The sequence below is a fragment of the Oncorhynchus kisutch genome, linkage group LG8 (assembly GCF_002021735.2).
Source record: "Oncorhynchus kisutch isolate 150728-3 linkage group LG8, Okis_V2, whole genome shotgun sequence".
Lineage (NCBI taxonomy): Eukaryota > Metazoa > Chordata > Actinopteri > Salmoniformes > Salmonidae > Oncorhynchus > Oncorhynchus kisutch.
The window spans coordinates 39,879,210-39,896,247 of NC_034181.2; the positions used below are offsets into that span (position 1 = coordinate 39,879,210).

The 17,038-nt window shown below is 44.3% G+C and overlaps 1 protein-coding gene across 1 annotated transcript in view; it reads left to right on the forward strand.

Annotated features, from left to right (window-relative positions):
• The window catches only part of LOC109895683 (proprotein convertase subtilisin/kexin type 5-like), a 42,055-nt gene extending 28,115 nt beyond the window's left edge, over positions 1-13,940 (forward strand). Inside the window, exons 10-21 of the mRNA XM_020489579.2 lie at positions 327-430; positions 1,807-1,924; positions 5,389-5,577; positions 5,848-5,984; positions 6,511-6,636; positions 7,893-7,995; positions 9,197-9,390; positions 9,673-9,757; positions 10,545-10,648; positions 10,764-10,902; positions 11,162-11,277; positions 12,349-13,940. Coding sequence (XP_020345168.1) covers positions 327-430; positions 1,807-1,924; positions 5,389-5,577; positions 5,848-5,984; positions 6,511-6,636; positions 7,893-7,995; positions 9,197-9,390; positions 9,673-9,757; positions 10,545-10,648; positions 10,764-10,902; positions 11,162-11,277; positions 12,349-12,464 — 1,531 coding nt within the window. The 3' untranslated portion in view covers positions 12,465-13,940. The remainder of the gene's footprint in view (positions 1-326; positions 431-1,806; positions 1,925-5,388; positions 5,578-5,847; positions 5,985-6,510; positions 6,637-7,892; positions 7,996-9,196; positions 9,391-9,672; positions 9,758-10,544; positions 10,649-10,763; positions 10,903-11,161; positions 11,278-12,348) is intronic.
• Positions 13,941-17,038: the final 3,098 nt, after the last annotated feature.

Sequence of the window (17,038 nt, forward strand, 5' to 3'; positions counted from 1 at the left end):
TAATGGAGCATCTGGACAGCATATGAAGGGATTCCCAGGAAACTTGGTGACCTACTTATATATATTTTTTTTAAAGCACCATTTTTACATCAAAGGACACATGGATGCCATCTTGTAATGGTTATCACGTGAGATTGGAGCTGGGAGGGAGGTGGATGGATGGGCATACTGTATCTGCTATACCTAACTCTCCCGCTCTCTTTCTGTTACACGCAAACACCCATGCACCATATGGACGTTACACGCACACCCACACACAATGTTAAGTCTGTGCATATTGGTGGTTACCTGTATGTTTGTGTGGTGTTTTGTGATTTCTCCTCCAGTCCTCTGTTGTCGTGGAGGGATGTTCAGCACATCATTGTCAAGACGTCTCGAGCTGGCCACCTCAACGCCCCTGACTGGAAGACCAACGCTGCTGGATACAACGGTGCTTAACACTGCTCGCCTCCTCTCCTTCCTCAGCTACTCACCCCATTTTCCGCTCTCTCTTTCGTACCCTTCACTTTACTCTGAGCCCAGTCACTCACCATAAACCATCCCACCGCCTGCCAACTACCTGTCAGGGATTCCATGCGGAGTACTTCGTTTCATAAGTGTGTGTGTGTTTGTGGAGTGTGAGTGTGAGATTGAGACTGCAGTCCTGGAGTTTCTCCAAGCGGCTGTTTCAAAGAGGATTGGGAAAACGAGTGAGAGAGAAAAGGGAGGAGGTGGGGAGTTCACCCAGAGGAAATGGAGAGCGGAGGTTTAAAGAGAGAGAGGGATGGGGAAATACTATTTGATTGGCTGTGTGGATTGGGTTAACTGACTGATGTTTTGCTGTGATACTGCTTTGGTTGGAAGGCTGTTTTGATTGATTGTTCTAAGGCGGTGGTCACCAACCGGTCGATCGTGAAGGCATTCCTAGTCGATCACCAAATATTTATGTAAAAAAAAACAATGATAAAGCCTTGCGTTCCTATGTTTTTATTTGATTTGTGCTGTTGGTGGTTGGTGCAGTTGATTCAGCAGCCCTGGAACCAGGAAGGCAAAGTGTTCCCATTTTTAAGCATTTCATGTGTCTGAAGGTAGAACTCTGCTTACCCGGCAGGGCCAGAGAGCAAATCAAGTGCACCTATAGGACTTCCGCTGGCCAATCCGAAACCTCATTGCTACAGAACTGTTTTTAATTGGTTAATGTTGCGTAGGCTTACATTTTTTTAAGTCATGTAAAAAATAAAAAATAAATTGTGTGTATTTATTTCTGAGCGGTAGATCTTGGCTTGCATTTTGACTCAAAGTGATCTTGACTCAGACAAGGTTAGTGACCACCAAAAATTGGCGGAGAAAGTATCCACGCCTTTGCACAATTATTACTTAACACATTTTTTGGTTTCAAATTAGGTAGGGGAAAAAAATTCTGAAATGATAAGTATCCACTCCTCCTCTGTGTCAATACTTAATTCTCTAGAATCCTGAATCAGGGCTATGATATTTTCCGGAAGTATATATCCATTCCTCTGGGACAAATGACTCAAGCTCTGTCATAAAAAGCAGTGGATACTTATCTCATGAAAACGTTTCAGGTTGTTCTACATTTTTGTAAACTTTCTCGATTTTGATTTTGGCGGGATAGAATGTTTAGATCAGGGATTTTTTTTTTTTTTACTATTCAGACGAAAGCAACACATTTGTGCTTTTCGGGGCGGATCCTTCTTACAGACACTAGAAATGTATATGGTTCTGTGAAATGTATTGAAGCGATGTGTGGTTTTGAAAAATTATGATTGGCTGTGTGGATTGACTGACGGTAGGCGTGTCTTGCAGTCAGCCACCTGTATGGCTTTGGCCTGATGGACGCGGAGGCTATGGTGAAGGAGGCGGAGCGATGGAAGCAGGTCCCCGCCCAGCACATCTGTGTGGAGAGTGCCGACCGCCAGATCAGGTACGACACAGCCAACACCTCCCTAGTGTACCTGTCCTTACCCAATCAACCAACCAATCAAATGTAATCTGTTCAGAGCTATTGAGAAATACATTATATTTAACAGCATGCAAGGGTTGTGTTCATGTGTGTGTTTCTGTCCAAAAGCTCTTCATGCACCCACATGTATGGGATTTCTGAAAGCTCCTCCTGCACACTGAGCGGAGCCAGCCAAGTATTAAAACACATGCATGAACACGCATACAAAACGCATGCATGAACACACACTAGGGCTGTGATGTTTAAATTAATTTGGGATCGTTAACGTTTAGAATCCCTAGCCGAATTTTTATTTTATTTTATTTTTTACAATTAAAATCACAGTGCAGTTACCACAACTACCAACCGCTCCCGATCATCCATCATCATCAAGACAAAAAAATAAAAATTAACTAATGCAACAATGCAGTAGTCGGAGGCAATATGCATCTTTCAAATTATTATTGTCATTAAGTTGGAAAAATGGCAGAGTGAGACAGGGAAGCGACAGCAGCAACGTCCTGTATGGCAATACTTTAAGTTAAATGAGAAGGTGGTGAAATGCAAACTTTGAGAGGTGGAAGTGGGCTACAGTGACAGAACAAGTGCAACGCTGAAAGGGAGTCACCTTGAGACCCAACCAGTTGCTGGCAGCAGTGTAATGAGGGATGGGGTGAGAATCACAGCGCTGATTACTGATTGCTGTTGATATGCAGCCATTGTCAATGGTCGAGGATGTATGCCTCAATTACCTAATGGCATATCTAGAACCAGACTACAAGATGCCATGTCAAGAAAACGTGACGGCCCTGATGGAGAAATTGTACAATGATTGATTGCTCTGCAAGTACAAAGCAAGAGCTCTCCAACACCGTATGTGACGTTAACAACGGTTGTTTAACATCTATGAACATGCTGGCATACGTCACTGCAACGAACCATCACATTGATGAGGAGTGGGACATGTAGTCACATATATTGAGAACTGAGAACATGGAGAGGCCCTCTAAAAACTACCCCCTAGTGGTCATATGCGGGACCATATCTGAATTATGAATCATGTCATTTTATGCTTTTTTTTTTTTGAATAAAAAAATGGTCTCTTTTTTTTTTCATTTGTCACATCCCTAAAATGCACACACAACACACACACAATCATCAAAGGGCTTGGAATCAGTTCAGCGAGAAGAACATAAAACTGGAGAACACAATTATTTGAGGAACAGAACCTGAACCGAAAACTAAAGTGATCTATACTCTTCCGGAACAGAACTGTTATTTTAAAAGGATGGGAACAGGTTAATAACTTTCTTTTACATTCCGGGAATTTTTTGTTCCAGTCCCACAAAAATCGCAACAAAAAGCCTATGCAAAGCTCTCACTCAGAAACGTAGTCTAGCATCTGCCTGCTCGCTGGAAATCTTAGCCAGTGAGTGTGTGCAAGGGCTACCCGCCCCTCCCCTCTGAAGCATAGGTTACAAGAGTAATTCAGAAATTAGGGAGAGATGTTTAATTAGAGAAGACTGGATTTACTTTTTCAATGCTAGTTAAGGATACTATAGTTGGATTTATTAACTATAAAAAGGTAAGACGTGTTTTTAATTCTAGGTCTGCTCAGCACACACAGCGAACCTTTGCTCTGGTCCAACTTTAAACCAACTCGGAAGTTCAAAGACATTCAAAGTTCCTCTATAGAAGCCGCTCCTCCGTATGTATAATTCTGTGGGCCTAATTCAGATAATGCTTGTCATAACAAGATGACCAGCGCTTCAAGGCAAGCTTCCTCCAGCCTCTCTCCTCACCCTCAAAATGTCAGTTGCATCTTGCGCCTTGCACTTTGACTGGCAGCACAGTGTGTTTTTGTCTTTCATTAGGATTAAACCATGCTGTTATGGCAAAATACTATTTTCTCTTAACGACTTTGCTATACAGATTAAATCGCTTACCCGCTCCACAGCAAACTGCTCTATCCGCAATGATTGGTGAATTTAATGTCAAGCGAATGTTTAAAAAAAAAAAAAGATTTTAAGGTTTAAAAAGGAACAGAAAGGAACGATATAAACCGGTACTTTTTCTTGGTTTGAGTCGGTTCAGAACTTTAATTTGCTGGTCGTAACAAAAAAAAATATTTTTTTTAAATAAATGTTTTGAATTAAATATACCCTGCAATCATCCTTACATTCCCTTACAATTTGATCTGCTTGTTTTTTTGTTGTGCTTTTTTTCTCCCTTTGCAGCTGGATGTTTAATTGGGCTTCTGTTGAACACATTAAAGAGCCAATCACAGTTTAGTTTACTGGCTTTGAATGGAACCAATCTGCCTCATGCTAGATCCCCAGTCGAGCTCCCTATCTCTCAGCCCCATGCTGGCCAGACCATAGGAATCTTATGGGAAGCCCATTTTGGCTGTGTGTGTTTGAGATAGAGAGTGTATGTGAGTTGAGGACCGCCGGCTGTGGCCCCTCAGGTTTTTCGGGAAGAACGGAGGGTGCTTTTGGCAGTGCAGTTTGTTTTTGCTCTGGAGCTGTTCTCCTGTCGTCATCTTCCAGCCACAGGTCTCTGCACTGAGACACCCCTTGGCTGGCCCCTCCATTGCGTTTGGTAATGTCTGGGCCTTCTCCTCCTTAGAGCATTGGAGAAAAAAAACATGTAGAATCTGTAGCCCGCCAGGGAAGTCGTAATCTGGGTTTGTCTCCTCCTCCCAGCCCCCCCACCCAAGCCATTAGCGTACCTCATGCCCCCGCAATTACAGTTTTAAAGCATGAGATTGGCTATAAAACTCTCCCTCTCTGCCCCATGGCAATCTGTGTAGAATTACAGGAAATTAGATTTAAAATGGCAACATTTTCTCTCGGCGTCATGGCAAAATGTGTAGAATAGCAAGAGATTTAGCTATAAAATGGTTAATTTGTCTCTCAGCCACATGGCAATATGTGTAGAATTGTAGAAGGTTACCTTGCTCAGGCCCCCTTGAAACTGCGGTACACCACTGCCCCAAGCACGCTTGCATGCAGATCTACACCCCAACACATTTACTCACACACACACACTAGCGTGGATTCTGGTGTAGTGTTTAGCAGCAAACATGGGGTGTCACCCATCCCCACTACCATCCTCTGGCTTGGTCATCTGAACTCTGCTGTCTGTTCTTTAATGGCCCATATGCTGCGGACCCAGCTGTGAATTCTATTAAAATCAAATGAAATTAATAAAATTAAATGAAGTAATATTAACTAGACTAGAGCCTCCTGAAAGTAAATATTTGAACATTGATTGATTGTGTGCGCTCAATAACCCAGTGTTGAGATGAATCAATACTCCATGATAGCTGGGTAGCACCGGGCTCGTTTACTCTGTGTTCCACTTCCTATCTTGTCAGATTTAGATTCTGATTGGGTGACTGCTCTGACACTGACATCTGATTGGTTGCTTCCCTCTGCCTGCAGGACGATCCGCCCAGAGCACCTGGTGCGCTCCGTGTACAAGGCCACCGGCTGCATCGACAACTTCAACCACCATGTCATCTACCTGGAGCATGTGGTCGTACGCATCACCATCACGCACCCACGCCGTGGCGACCTGTCTATCAACCTCACGTCGCCCTCGGGAACCAAGTCCCAGCTGCTCGCCAACAGGTGAACCTCCCCTTCAGTTCTATTCCGCTCCGTCTCGCACTCTACACACCAGTGTTTCTTCCTGGCACTAACACAACTGATTCGACCAATCATTAAGCTGCTGATTAGTTGAACCAGGTGTGTTGGTACTGGACTGAAATATTTTTTTAAAGCCTGCCTGCTCCTGTGGCTTCCCAGGACCAGGAAGGAAGAAACATTCTACTTCTGTGTCTTTCCAGTGTGTTGTCTGAATGTGGTCGAACCGTGTGGTCCCTGTGTGCTTTCCTCTAGGTTGTTTGACCACTCCATGGAGGGTTTTAAGAACTGGGAGTTTATGACCACTCACTGCTGGGGGGAGAAGGCGTCCGGGGACTGGATCCTGGAGATCCATGACTCCCCCTCGCAGCTCCGCAGCCAGAAAGTCCCAGGTACAGTAGACTAGAGAAGCCACCCTGTCTAAAGGAGTGACCGTACCAATGGAAAATATGCTTTAAAAAAGGGGCAATCTGCTGTTGCTGCATCCATTTTTGGACTTAGAAATGAATTAAATGTGCCCATTGATTTGTGAAGAATATAACATAATTGCCTCATGAGCTTAGTTCAACTGTCGTACCACATCAGAACCCCAAATATGAGCTTGTTTCCCTCCAATGTTTGTAAACAATGTAAATGTAAACAAACACTATATGGTTAAAACTATCATTTTTGATATCATGGATGGTCAGGCCTTGCATCCATAGCTCTGTCTTTAGAATTTGAGAGTGGTTACATTTATCCAGCCCCATCCCTAAGCTTTTTACCGGAACAGGGGCGGGGAGACCACTTTATTGTTTTTGACTTAGGATTGCCTCTTTTTTTGGGGGGGATAGTCTAGATAACCGCAGTATACTGATGTGTCCTTTCTCTCTCTCTTTGTCCGTCTGTCTGCTGTGCTGGCCGACACAACCCCCCCAGGCAAGCTGAAGGAGTGGTCCCTGGTGCTTTATGGCACCTCTGTGCACCCATACTCCGCCATGCGCAGCGACAAGCCCCGCTCGGCCGAGCCCCCTGCAGACGAAGAGTTCACTGAGGAGTACAACGGTGAGTGGGGAAGATGGCGGAGGGAGGAACTGTAAGGAAAAAGAGATGGAGGACAGAATACCAGAATCCTGTTATAAGGGAGACTTAGTAGGATAAGGGGGGAGCAAACGGAGGAGAGACTAAGTGGGAAGGAAAAAGGATCCAGGGCCAGGCACTTCCACCAAATGAACCTATGCAGAATAAACATTTGATTCTCTCTACCTCTGTTCTCTCTACTGCTCTGTCTGTTCTCTGACTCTCTGTTTGCTACCTCTTTATTGTTCATCTCTCGCACTACCTTGAGCCGCTTCCCTTGCAGATCTCTGTACGTTTTTCTGTTTTCTCCCTACCTCTCGCTCTGCTCTCTCCTTTACTTTCTACCCATCTGTTCTTTCTGTCTCTGTTCTCTCCTTCACTTGCTACCCCGTTCTGTTATCTCTCTCTTTACCTCTGTGGGTTCCCTCTCTCGTAAAATAATAATTTGAGTACAAAACCTGCTCTTTCCATGACTTAGACTGACCAGGTGAATCCAGGTGAGAGCTATGATCCCTTATTGATGTCACTTGTTAAATCCACTTCAGTCAGTGTAGATGAAGGGGAGGAGACGACAGGTTAGAGAATGATGTTTAAGCCTTGAGACAATTGACACATGGATTGTGTATGTGTGCCGTTCAGAGGGTGAATGGGCAAGACAAAAGATTGAAGTGCCTTTGAATGGGGGTATGGTAGTAAGTGCCATCGGTTTGTGTCAAGAACTGCAATGCTGCTGGGTTTTCACGCTCAACAGTTGTGTGTATCAAGAATGGTCCCACCGACCCCCCCCCCCCCAAAGGACATCCAGCCAGCTTGACACAACTGTGGGAAGCATTGGAGAAACCTCCAGAGAGTGGGGTCACGGCCAGGCTCCGCTGTCGTCAACGGCGACTCTGGAGCAGTTAGGGATGCACAACCTTTCGGTTACTGACCCCACACTCTAACCTCTAGGCTACCTGCTGCCCAATGTGAGCATATTTGAGGTTACAGTGAGGCAGCTGATACTCTTTAGCCTGTTTGATAAGCCATGGCAACAGAACATAAATGCCCCCAACTTTTATGCGCTCGTTAGACATAACATTCTCCTGCCTTCAGCACAACAAGGAACACATTACACACTCACTGGATGGAATACCAGTCACCTCCCTTTAGTCTGTTTTTGTCTCATTCATAAAGTCTCCACCCTTGTAACATGAGAAACTACAGTACCCATAATGCTCTGTTTAACAAATCTTCTTTTCCAGGGCTCTGTGACAGTGAGTGCAACGAGAATGGCTGTGAAGGCCCCGGACCTCACCAGTGCATCAACTGCCTCCATTACTTCCTCAAGTTCAAGAACAACACCAGGTTAGCATGTCTGTGTTCTGGCTTCCTCCTGCAGGCCAACAGCTGGGTCATGTTCATTAGACACCAACTGAAGAAAACGGATTGAAACGGGGAGGGACTTCCGCTCTTGTCCCCATTTAAAAACAGCTTTAAAACATTTTTGGGTGGGGCCCTCTGAATTCACCAACATCGGATAACATGTTCATGATTTAGGCGATAGTCATTGGTCGGACTGCAGTATTACGAATGTTTCACCTCCCTTCTCTCACTCATTTGCACTGATTTGAAGTGGGTGGTTACCCCGATCATTGACACGCAGTGAGAACAGTCGTGACGAGGGTGGTGTTCAGTATGGCGTACCGTAAACACAACATTTTGTGAAACTCATATCTATGTGAGGAGGAGGGAGGTTGAGTGGTATGATCGTGGGAGGTGGGGATTGAAGTCCACTGTAATTACCTGTTGTCGTCTTTGCGAGCAGCCGAACACCGTGCACTAATAAACAAGAAGCCTGCAGGTACCTGGAAGACTTGGCTGCTCTGTTTTGTTCTGTAAAACGCCATCATTAGCCCTCCTAAGAACACAGTGTTTTCCCACTACTTCCAACCCCGGGGTGCTGGAGTGGGGGTTTGGGAACGGAGGGGGTGGGGTCGTTTTAATGCTCATAATTATATCCCTATGTTTCTCTTTGATGACCTCGCCAAACTGGTGTGGGTGGGGTTGGCGGGGGAGGGTAAGCCAACGTGGGAGAGAAATTTTGGAGCACATGGTTTCACCTTTTTTTTGTGTGTGTTTTATTTTAACAGTGTGAGAGCGAAGGCTGCAAAGGAGGTTTATGGAGTCATCTCTGCAGATGTGCGTTAAAAGAGTGCACCTGTTCACCGTACTGAAACGCACACTCCCAACGCACACACTCGCACTCTCAAATCCAGTCATATAAGCCGATACGCGCACAAACATATGATGTGTTTAACTTCAGGCCGTGAACTTTGTCTGCTCCCCCAGGGGGAGAGGGGTTGTTATTCTGGAATCGTGTGGATTGAGGATTTATCACAGTGGTCAGAGTGCAAAAATCCAGCCTCGCACTCAGTTTCTTTTCTCCAGCCTGTTCCCGTAAGCCGATAACCGCAATGATAACGACGCATATTTCTCCTCTATCTGTCCTCCCCTCCCTCCATACGTATCTTCCCTCTCTCTCCTCTCCTCCCTCTCTCCGCCGCAGGACGTGCGTGTCGGAGTGCCCCTCCGGGTTTTTCCGCGACGACAGGAAGCGCTGTAAGAAGTGTTCGTCTCTGTGTGAGACATGTGTTGGTAGTCGTAGCGACCAGTGCTCCACCTGCAGGCCGGGCTTCCACCTTAACGAGGGTTCCAACACCTGCGTGGCCAGCTGTGTGGACGGCTTCTATCTGGACCACGGCAAGTCCAGGTCTCCACACACACACACACACACACAATTCTAATATAGGCCTCGAAGTCTGAAGAACTTCCAGTTTTCTTTTCTCCCTGGTAAGCGGTTGATTGATTTGATTGAACCAGCCCCAGAGAAGAGGGGAAGTATGAAAACCAGCAGAGCTGAAAACTTTGAGGCCCAGATTTGAACTCACTCACTCACCTCTGACCCCCACACCAATCCTCCTAACACTCCCAATGCCTCTTTGGTCCCTATGTGACTAGACGTTGTCTTCTCTCGTGTTACAGATTCCAACATGTGCAGGAGATGCAACGAAATCTGCAAGAAGTGCATCACGTCTAATATCTGCACAGAATGCAAACCAGGGATGAGGTACGCCAAGCCAAACCCACTTTCCAACATCCCCTTTCCTCGCTGCTGGTTTCTAGTAGTAGTCGAATCACCAAACAGTCCAGTGATCCATTTTGACGTGTCTGGTGGAGTTTTTGGTGGCTTTTGATCATCTTGATTACCGTTCCAGTTAGATCGAGGGCAAAACACTTTGAAGCCTCTCAGAACGTTGTGGTCTTTGAACCCAGCCTGACTCTGGTTGCTTCTGCTAGTGTTCAGTGCTGTCTGAGACAGAGGTGGAAACGTGTGCAGTAATCCTTCCGAATGCCACAAGACCACAGACAGTCACTCCTCTTCACCATTCACAGGAAAGAGGGAGGACAGAAACCCAAATCCTTTCTGGGAAATGGAACTAATATAACCCAGTCCAGCTGTTTTTCAGCTCAGTGCACCACAGAAACATGTCCTCACAGCAACTTCTCAGAATGAGGTTTAGAACCTGCTGTTCTTGAACAGACTTTTCTGAACAATCCTCTCTAGCCGTTCCAAGTATTTGAACTATTCCACAGCTAGCACACCTGATTCAACTTGTCAACTAATCATCAAGCCCTTGAAAAGGCGAATCAGATGAGTTAGTTCAGGGCTACAACAAAATGTTTTGAAACGTGTGGGGGGGGGGGGGGGTCCCAGAGGAGCGATTTAAAAACAACTGGACTATGTATAGTGTCTGATTTTGTTTATCATGTCAGACTAATGTAGGAGAAAGAGAGACTGGTTGCTAGAACGGTGCGTTGTGTGATTGTGTAATTCAGTGTATTGCTCTCTCCAGTCTTCAGGGGAATAGATGTCAGATGACCTGTGACCCTGGGACCTACTATAATGGCCACAGGAGGACCTGCGTGCCGTGCCACCAAGTGTGTGCCACCTGTGCAGGTGACGCTCCTTTCACAAAGTAAAGATGGGGCCTACTACTATTCAGTTGCCCAAAGTAAATTTCTATATTTTTCCCCAAAGTGAAGTCTCTGCACTGCTCACCGTCTCTCTGCAGGCACGGGGATGGAGGCGTGTATCAAGTGTGCAGAGAGCTACTTAATGGAGGAGTGGCGCTGTGTGTCCACCTGCAGCGTGGGATACTACATGGCCGAGCAGACCTTGGACAATGGCGACGTCAACAAGTCCTGCAGGAAGTGAGTCGGATTGACGTGCACAAATTCCACACCTTCCACTTCCTCCTCTCTTTTGACACCACCTCTTTACAAACCTGGCATGTTCATCCTGGCATCTTTAACTGACTCAAACCGGCCTCTAATCTTTCAAACATCTGTCCTATATCTATGGTCCCTTAAACCGGCTGTTTTCTCCTTTAATCCTCTACCTCTACTCACAGGCTTTGTGGAAAGTGTGCCTTCTATTGCCCAAACTTTAGCTCTAGCCCCCCTCCACCAGGTGTGACCACAGCTGCTACTCCTGCACAGGGCCCGGCGAGACGAACTGCAGCACCTGTGTGAACGGCTATAACCTAGAGGCAGGAGTGTGTGTGGTCAGCACCATCTGCAAAGATGGTGAGTACTAGAAACCCCTCTAATGTATGTCATAGACTCTCTTATTTCAGGAGCTCGTTCTAGCGGTGGCTGGTCATTGCGCAGGTCGCTTCCGTAGACTTTCTTAGCTCTCCCCTCTTATCTAGGTTTCTTCCTATCTGCCCCTCACCCCCTCATCTGTCACATTCTCTCCTTATCGCTCTTTTCCATATTCTCTCCTCCCTTTTTAGTAGGCCCTTTTTTTTTGTCGGTATCTTTTGCTTGTGTATTCACTCATACCTAATCTATCCCAATCTCTTTTGAATAAAAAAAAAAAAACATTTTGTCTAAATTGTGCACGTTTTAAAATGTCTTTGGCATCCCGGTGACGCAGCTAACCTTTTCAGCCCTAGCCTAACAGGGCCCATTTGCCTACGAGACATGGTGTTTGTGAGTCGTGACCCTAGAGTTGAAAAGAAAGCCCCGCCCCTATTTTTTGCCATTATTCCGTCTGAACGCCTGGGCAACGGCATTAAGGCCAATCCATTTCTTTGCCTTCCGCTTTTATGGGAAGTGTTTTTGTACTGTAGTTGATAAAACAGGATGTGTGGCATCTCGATGGTCAAGAACTTTCCTAAGATGTTCTGATTTGTATTCAAAGTGTCATCCCCAGTCTGTCCATGACCCACTGAGACCAAGAGAAAGTGTTTTATTGACTATCTGGTAATGAACCACTTCAGCTTGTAACCAACTCAAGACTCTCTTTGTTTTTGAGCGCACTAAAAGTTTAAATGTCCATTATTTCAAATTGAGGTTACAACAGACTGGCGACCCACTTTTTGTGTGCAAAGTCATCTCTGATGAAAAATCACTTGAAATTGTCCCTGTTTGAAACTGATTGAAATGTTTTTCTTTTTTTCCCAAAATGTCTTTTTTTTTTTTTTTTGTAACTTTCTGACATGGATCCAATCATTCCCGCTGGACTGCAATCTTTCCCCTCCAATGATCATCACATCTCTGATGGATCAAAATCTGTCACCTGACCCCTCTCCTGACCAATCCCACGGTTCTGCGTGTCGTCATCCCCATCTCTTCTTCCTGGTCTGTGGAAAGCAAATGAAGAGTCTTGGGCGGAAGGCAGTTTCTGTGTGCTCGTAAAAAAGAACAATCTGTGCCAGAGGAAAGTGCTGCAGCAACTGTGCTGTAGAACATGCTCGCTAAAAGGGTGACTGGACATCCCGCGAAGGGGATGTGGGGGGTCGGCACCCCTCTGCCCCAGTCTGCTCACTCAGTTACATAATTTATAAGAAAATATGTGCCTCTTAAGGGACTACGTCGGAGGTGTGATGACAGAACTACAACAAACCTACCTTTTTCCTGTTCTGGGACATGTGGTCAGGGCGACAGTAGCAACTGGGCCTTACTAAAAAAAAAATGAAAACAAATAATGTGTCGGTATTTTGTGACCAAAGCATCGATGCCAAAATAATTGTACCCTTTTCCAGTGTAGGTTGCAGGAGGAACCTTGTGAATCTGTTTCCCTTCGTGTTCCCCTCCTCGTCAAGATTAACGATGCACAGGTGAAAGCTGATGAACGTACCAACTCTCGGCTGTGTGTTTGTAAATAAACTTAAAAGCTCACTCAATAATGTGAAAACTGTCTGGGTTAAGTTTGCTATCTGCCAAGTGAGGATACATGCGCACATGAACGCACGTGGACGCACACAGCAGGATTGTGCAAACACTTGAATTGATAGTTGCGAAAGTCATGTCCCCATTCTACATGCAGCCATTGTGTGCCACAGGAAATAGAGGTTGCTGAACTGTCATCTATGTTTCAGGTAGTGTGTGCGTGTGAGAGATTTTTTTTTTTACAGGTACCTTTGACTCACTTAGGTTCTGACAAATCATTCCACACTACATTACATCAAATCGGGGTCATGTTTATTAGGCACAAAACGTAAGAAAACTGACTTAAACAGGTAGGGACTACCTGATCTCATCCAATAGGAAACACTTGTTTTTTTTTGGTACACTTTGTTTTCATTGCGTGCCCTAATGAACAAGACCCATATCTTACTGCTACATGAGACTATGGGGCCATTGCACTTTCACAAACAGCAGCACTATCAGGGCTTTATTCCACAACATTGCACGGTTATGTCATTGCATTCAAGCAGAGTTGGTACTGTATTGACCTTGATCATGTAACAATTTTGATATGATAGATGTTTTCGGTGGACTTCATTTAAATGTTATTGTATCCTTGCGAGCCGCCACACATTCAAGACATGTCCATGACACTTTAGCAAACGGCATGCATTTCATCAAGGTCATGCTCATTAGGCACCAAATGGAAGAGAACAGATTGCATGACGTATTGAAATGTTTTCTGTTGCGTGCTCTGATGAACACGACTCAGGTTGTAAGCTCCCTCTGAGAGTCCATGACAATGGTTGGTGCTGCAAAATGTAACCACGGTCTGTCTGTCACAAACAGGCTATGGGACTCAACTTTGTAGTGGTTGAGAAAGACCTGTTGATACATCCTGTTCTAGAATGAATACTGAGGTGGATACAGCACTGTATTCCAATAAAGATTCTTAATGTGGATTTGTACCTTTTGAACAATTACTGTAGTTGTATTGATTTATCTTTTGATTTGAAATAAAAATTGATTGATCCTTTTGGATGAACAAAAATGTATTCTTGGTCATTGTTGAAGATTACTTAGATTTGATTAGTTGATATCAGAATACTAGGTTGTTTTTATTGGACACCAGTGTCAATGTTATTTATATATTAATGGAATTACTCAATGTTATTTTTTTATTCAAATGGTTGATCTGTTAATCTTTTTGTAGTTTTTTTTTCTGCTGTTGGTCATTTATGGTCGTTGTGAACGTAATCATTTTCCCACTTCATTTAGGTCATGTTTATTAGACACAAAATGGAAAAATAACTAGCTGAAACAGGGAGGGTCCACCTGGACTTGTTTTTTATAAGAAATGCACATTTTAGTTTTACATGATGAAAAGTTCTAAACCGTTTTCTGTCGTGAGCCCTAATGAACACAACACTGGTTGTATGATAAACCTCCCAGCCTGTTCCTTACTCAACATTATGTTCCTGTAAGTTACAGGGTGTATCTAATATAATTGGATTTGGTCCCATTAGCAGACATTTTTATCCGAAGAGACTTTTGTCCAACACAGAATAAAAAATCGACACTTTTAATAGTTAATTATTTTTCTGCCATGCAGCAGGGTAGCTAACTACTGGAACTACACAAAACATTTTTTGCAAAAAGAAAATAATGGGTGAAGTAGGCAAATTATTACATTTTTCGGCATCGGCTAATGGCTGTTACGTAGACCGATCACTGCCCCGCACCTGCTCGCCGGTCCAGCATCACTACTCTGGGCGGCTCTGACTTAGAATATGTGTACAACTATACATACCAAGGTGTCTGGTTAGACTGTAAACTATCCTTCCAGACTCACAGTAAGCATCTCCAATCCAAAATTAAATCTAGATTCGGCTTCCTATATCGCAACAAAGCACCCTGCCAAACATACCCTCGTAAATCGAACCATCCTACCGATCTTCGACTTCGGTGACGTCATCTATAAAATTGCCTCCAACACTCTACTCAACAAACTGGATGAGGTCTATCACAGTGCCATCCCTTTTGTCACCAAAGCCCCATACACTACCCACCATTGCGACCTGTACGCTCTCGTTGGTTGGCCCTCGCTTCATACTCGTCGCCAAAACCTGTAGCCTGTGGGTATCTACAAGTCTTTGCTAGGTAAAGCCCCGCCTTATCTCCGCTCACTGGTCACCATAGCAGCACCCACTCATAGCACGCGCTCCAGCAGGTATATCTCACTGGTCACCCCCAAAGCCATTTCCCCCTTTGCTCGTCTTTCCTTCCAGTTCTCTGCTGCCAATGACTGGAACAAACTGCAAAAATCTCTGAAGCTGGAGACTCGGATCTCCCTCACTAGCTTTAAGTACCAGCTGTCAGAGCAGCTCACAGATCACTGCATCTGTACATAGATGGGCTATTTACAGATGGGCTATCTACCTACCTCATCCCCATACAGTATGTATTTATTTATCTTGCTCCTTTGCACCCCAGTATCTCTACTTGCACATTCATCTTCTGCACATCTACCATTCCAGTGTTTAATTGCTATATTGTAATTACTTCACCGCCATGGCCTATTTATTGCCTTAACTCCCTTATCTTACCTCATTTGCACTCACTGTATATAGACTTTTTGTTTTATTTTGTTCTACTGTATTATTGACTAGGTTTTGTTTATTACATGTGTATATCTGTGTTCTATGTGTCGAATTGCTTTGCTTTATCTTGGCCAGGTCGCAGTTGCAAATGAGAACTTGTTCTCAACTAGCCTACCTGGTTAAATAAAGGTGAAATAAATAAAAAATTAAATAAACCCCCCTACATAAATGGTAAATCTAGTCAAACACTTCATGGCCTCTATTAAAAAGAGGATCCCCTTTAGCTTTCTATAGGCTAGGCCTACTATATTTATTTCTCTACTTTCCTAATATTAAGCACATTGCTTCTCTTTACAACAGGAGTATAGCCTCCCTGGCTGGCATGAAAATGAACCACGTGAAAAGCATCCTCCATTCCCTCTTTAAGTACATAGATGACGTATCTTTTTCCGCTGCCCCTGTTTCGAGACGGGTGCATGATTATGGTCCATTCTAAATCCAAACACATTTCACACATGTACCAGTCAAAAGTTCGGACACAACTACTCATTCAAGGGTTTACATTTTTTCTACATTGTAGAATATTAGCGAAAGCATCAAAACTATGAAATAACACATGGAATCATGTAGTAACCAAAAAAAAAAGTGTTAAACAAATCAAAATATATTTGAGATTGTTCAAAGTAGCCACCCTTTGCCTTGATGACAGCTTTGCACACTCTTGGCATTCTCTCAACCACCTTCATTTCAATTAGCAGGTGTGCCTTGTTAAAAGTAAATTTGTCGAATTTCGTTAATGCATTGGAGCCAATCAATTGTGTTGTGACAAGGTAGGGGTGGTATACAGAAGATAGCCCTATTTGGTAAAAGGCCAAGTCCATACTATGGCATGAACAATTTATTTAACATTTAAGTAGGCAAGTCGGTTAAGAACAAATTATTATTTACAATGACGGCCAAACCCGGACGACGCTGGGCCAATTGTGCGTCTCCCTATGGGACTCCCAATCACTGCCGGATGTGATAGAGCCTAGATCCGAACCAGAGACTGTAGTGACGCCTCTTGCACTGAGATGCAGTGCCTTAGACCACTGCATCACCCGGGAGCAAAGAGAAACAACAGTCCATTACTTTAAGACATGAAGGTCAGTCAATGTGGAACATTTCAAGAACTTTGAGTAGTGCAGTCGCAAAAACCATCAAGTGCTATGAGGAAATTAGCTCTCATGAGGACCGTCACAGGAAAGGAAGACCCAGAGTTACATCTGCTGCATAGAATAAGTTCATGAGAGTTAACTGCACCTCAGATTGCAGCCCAAAGAAATGCTTCACAAAGTTAAAGTAACAGACACATCTCAACTTCAACTGTTTAGAGGAGACTGCGTGAATCAGGCCTTCATGGTCGAATGGCTGCAAAGAAACCACTACTAAAGGACATAAATAAGAAGAAGAGACTTGCTAGTGCCAAGAAACACGAACAGTGGACATTAGACTGGTGGAAATCTGCCCTTTCGTCTGATGAGCCCAAATTTGAGATTTTTGGTTCCAACCGT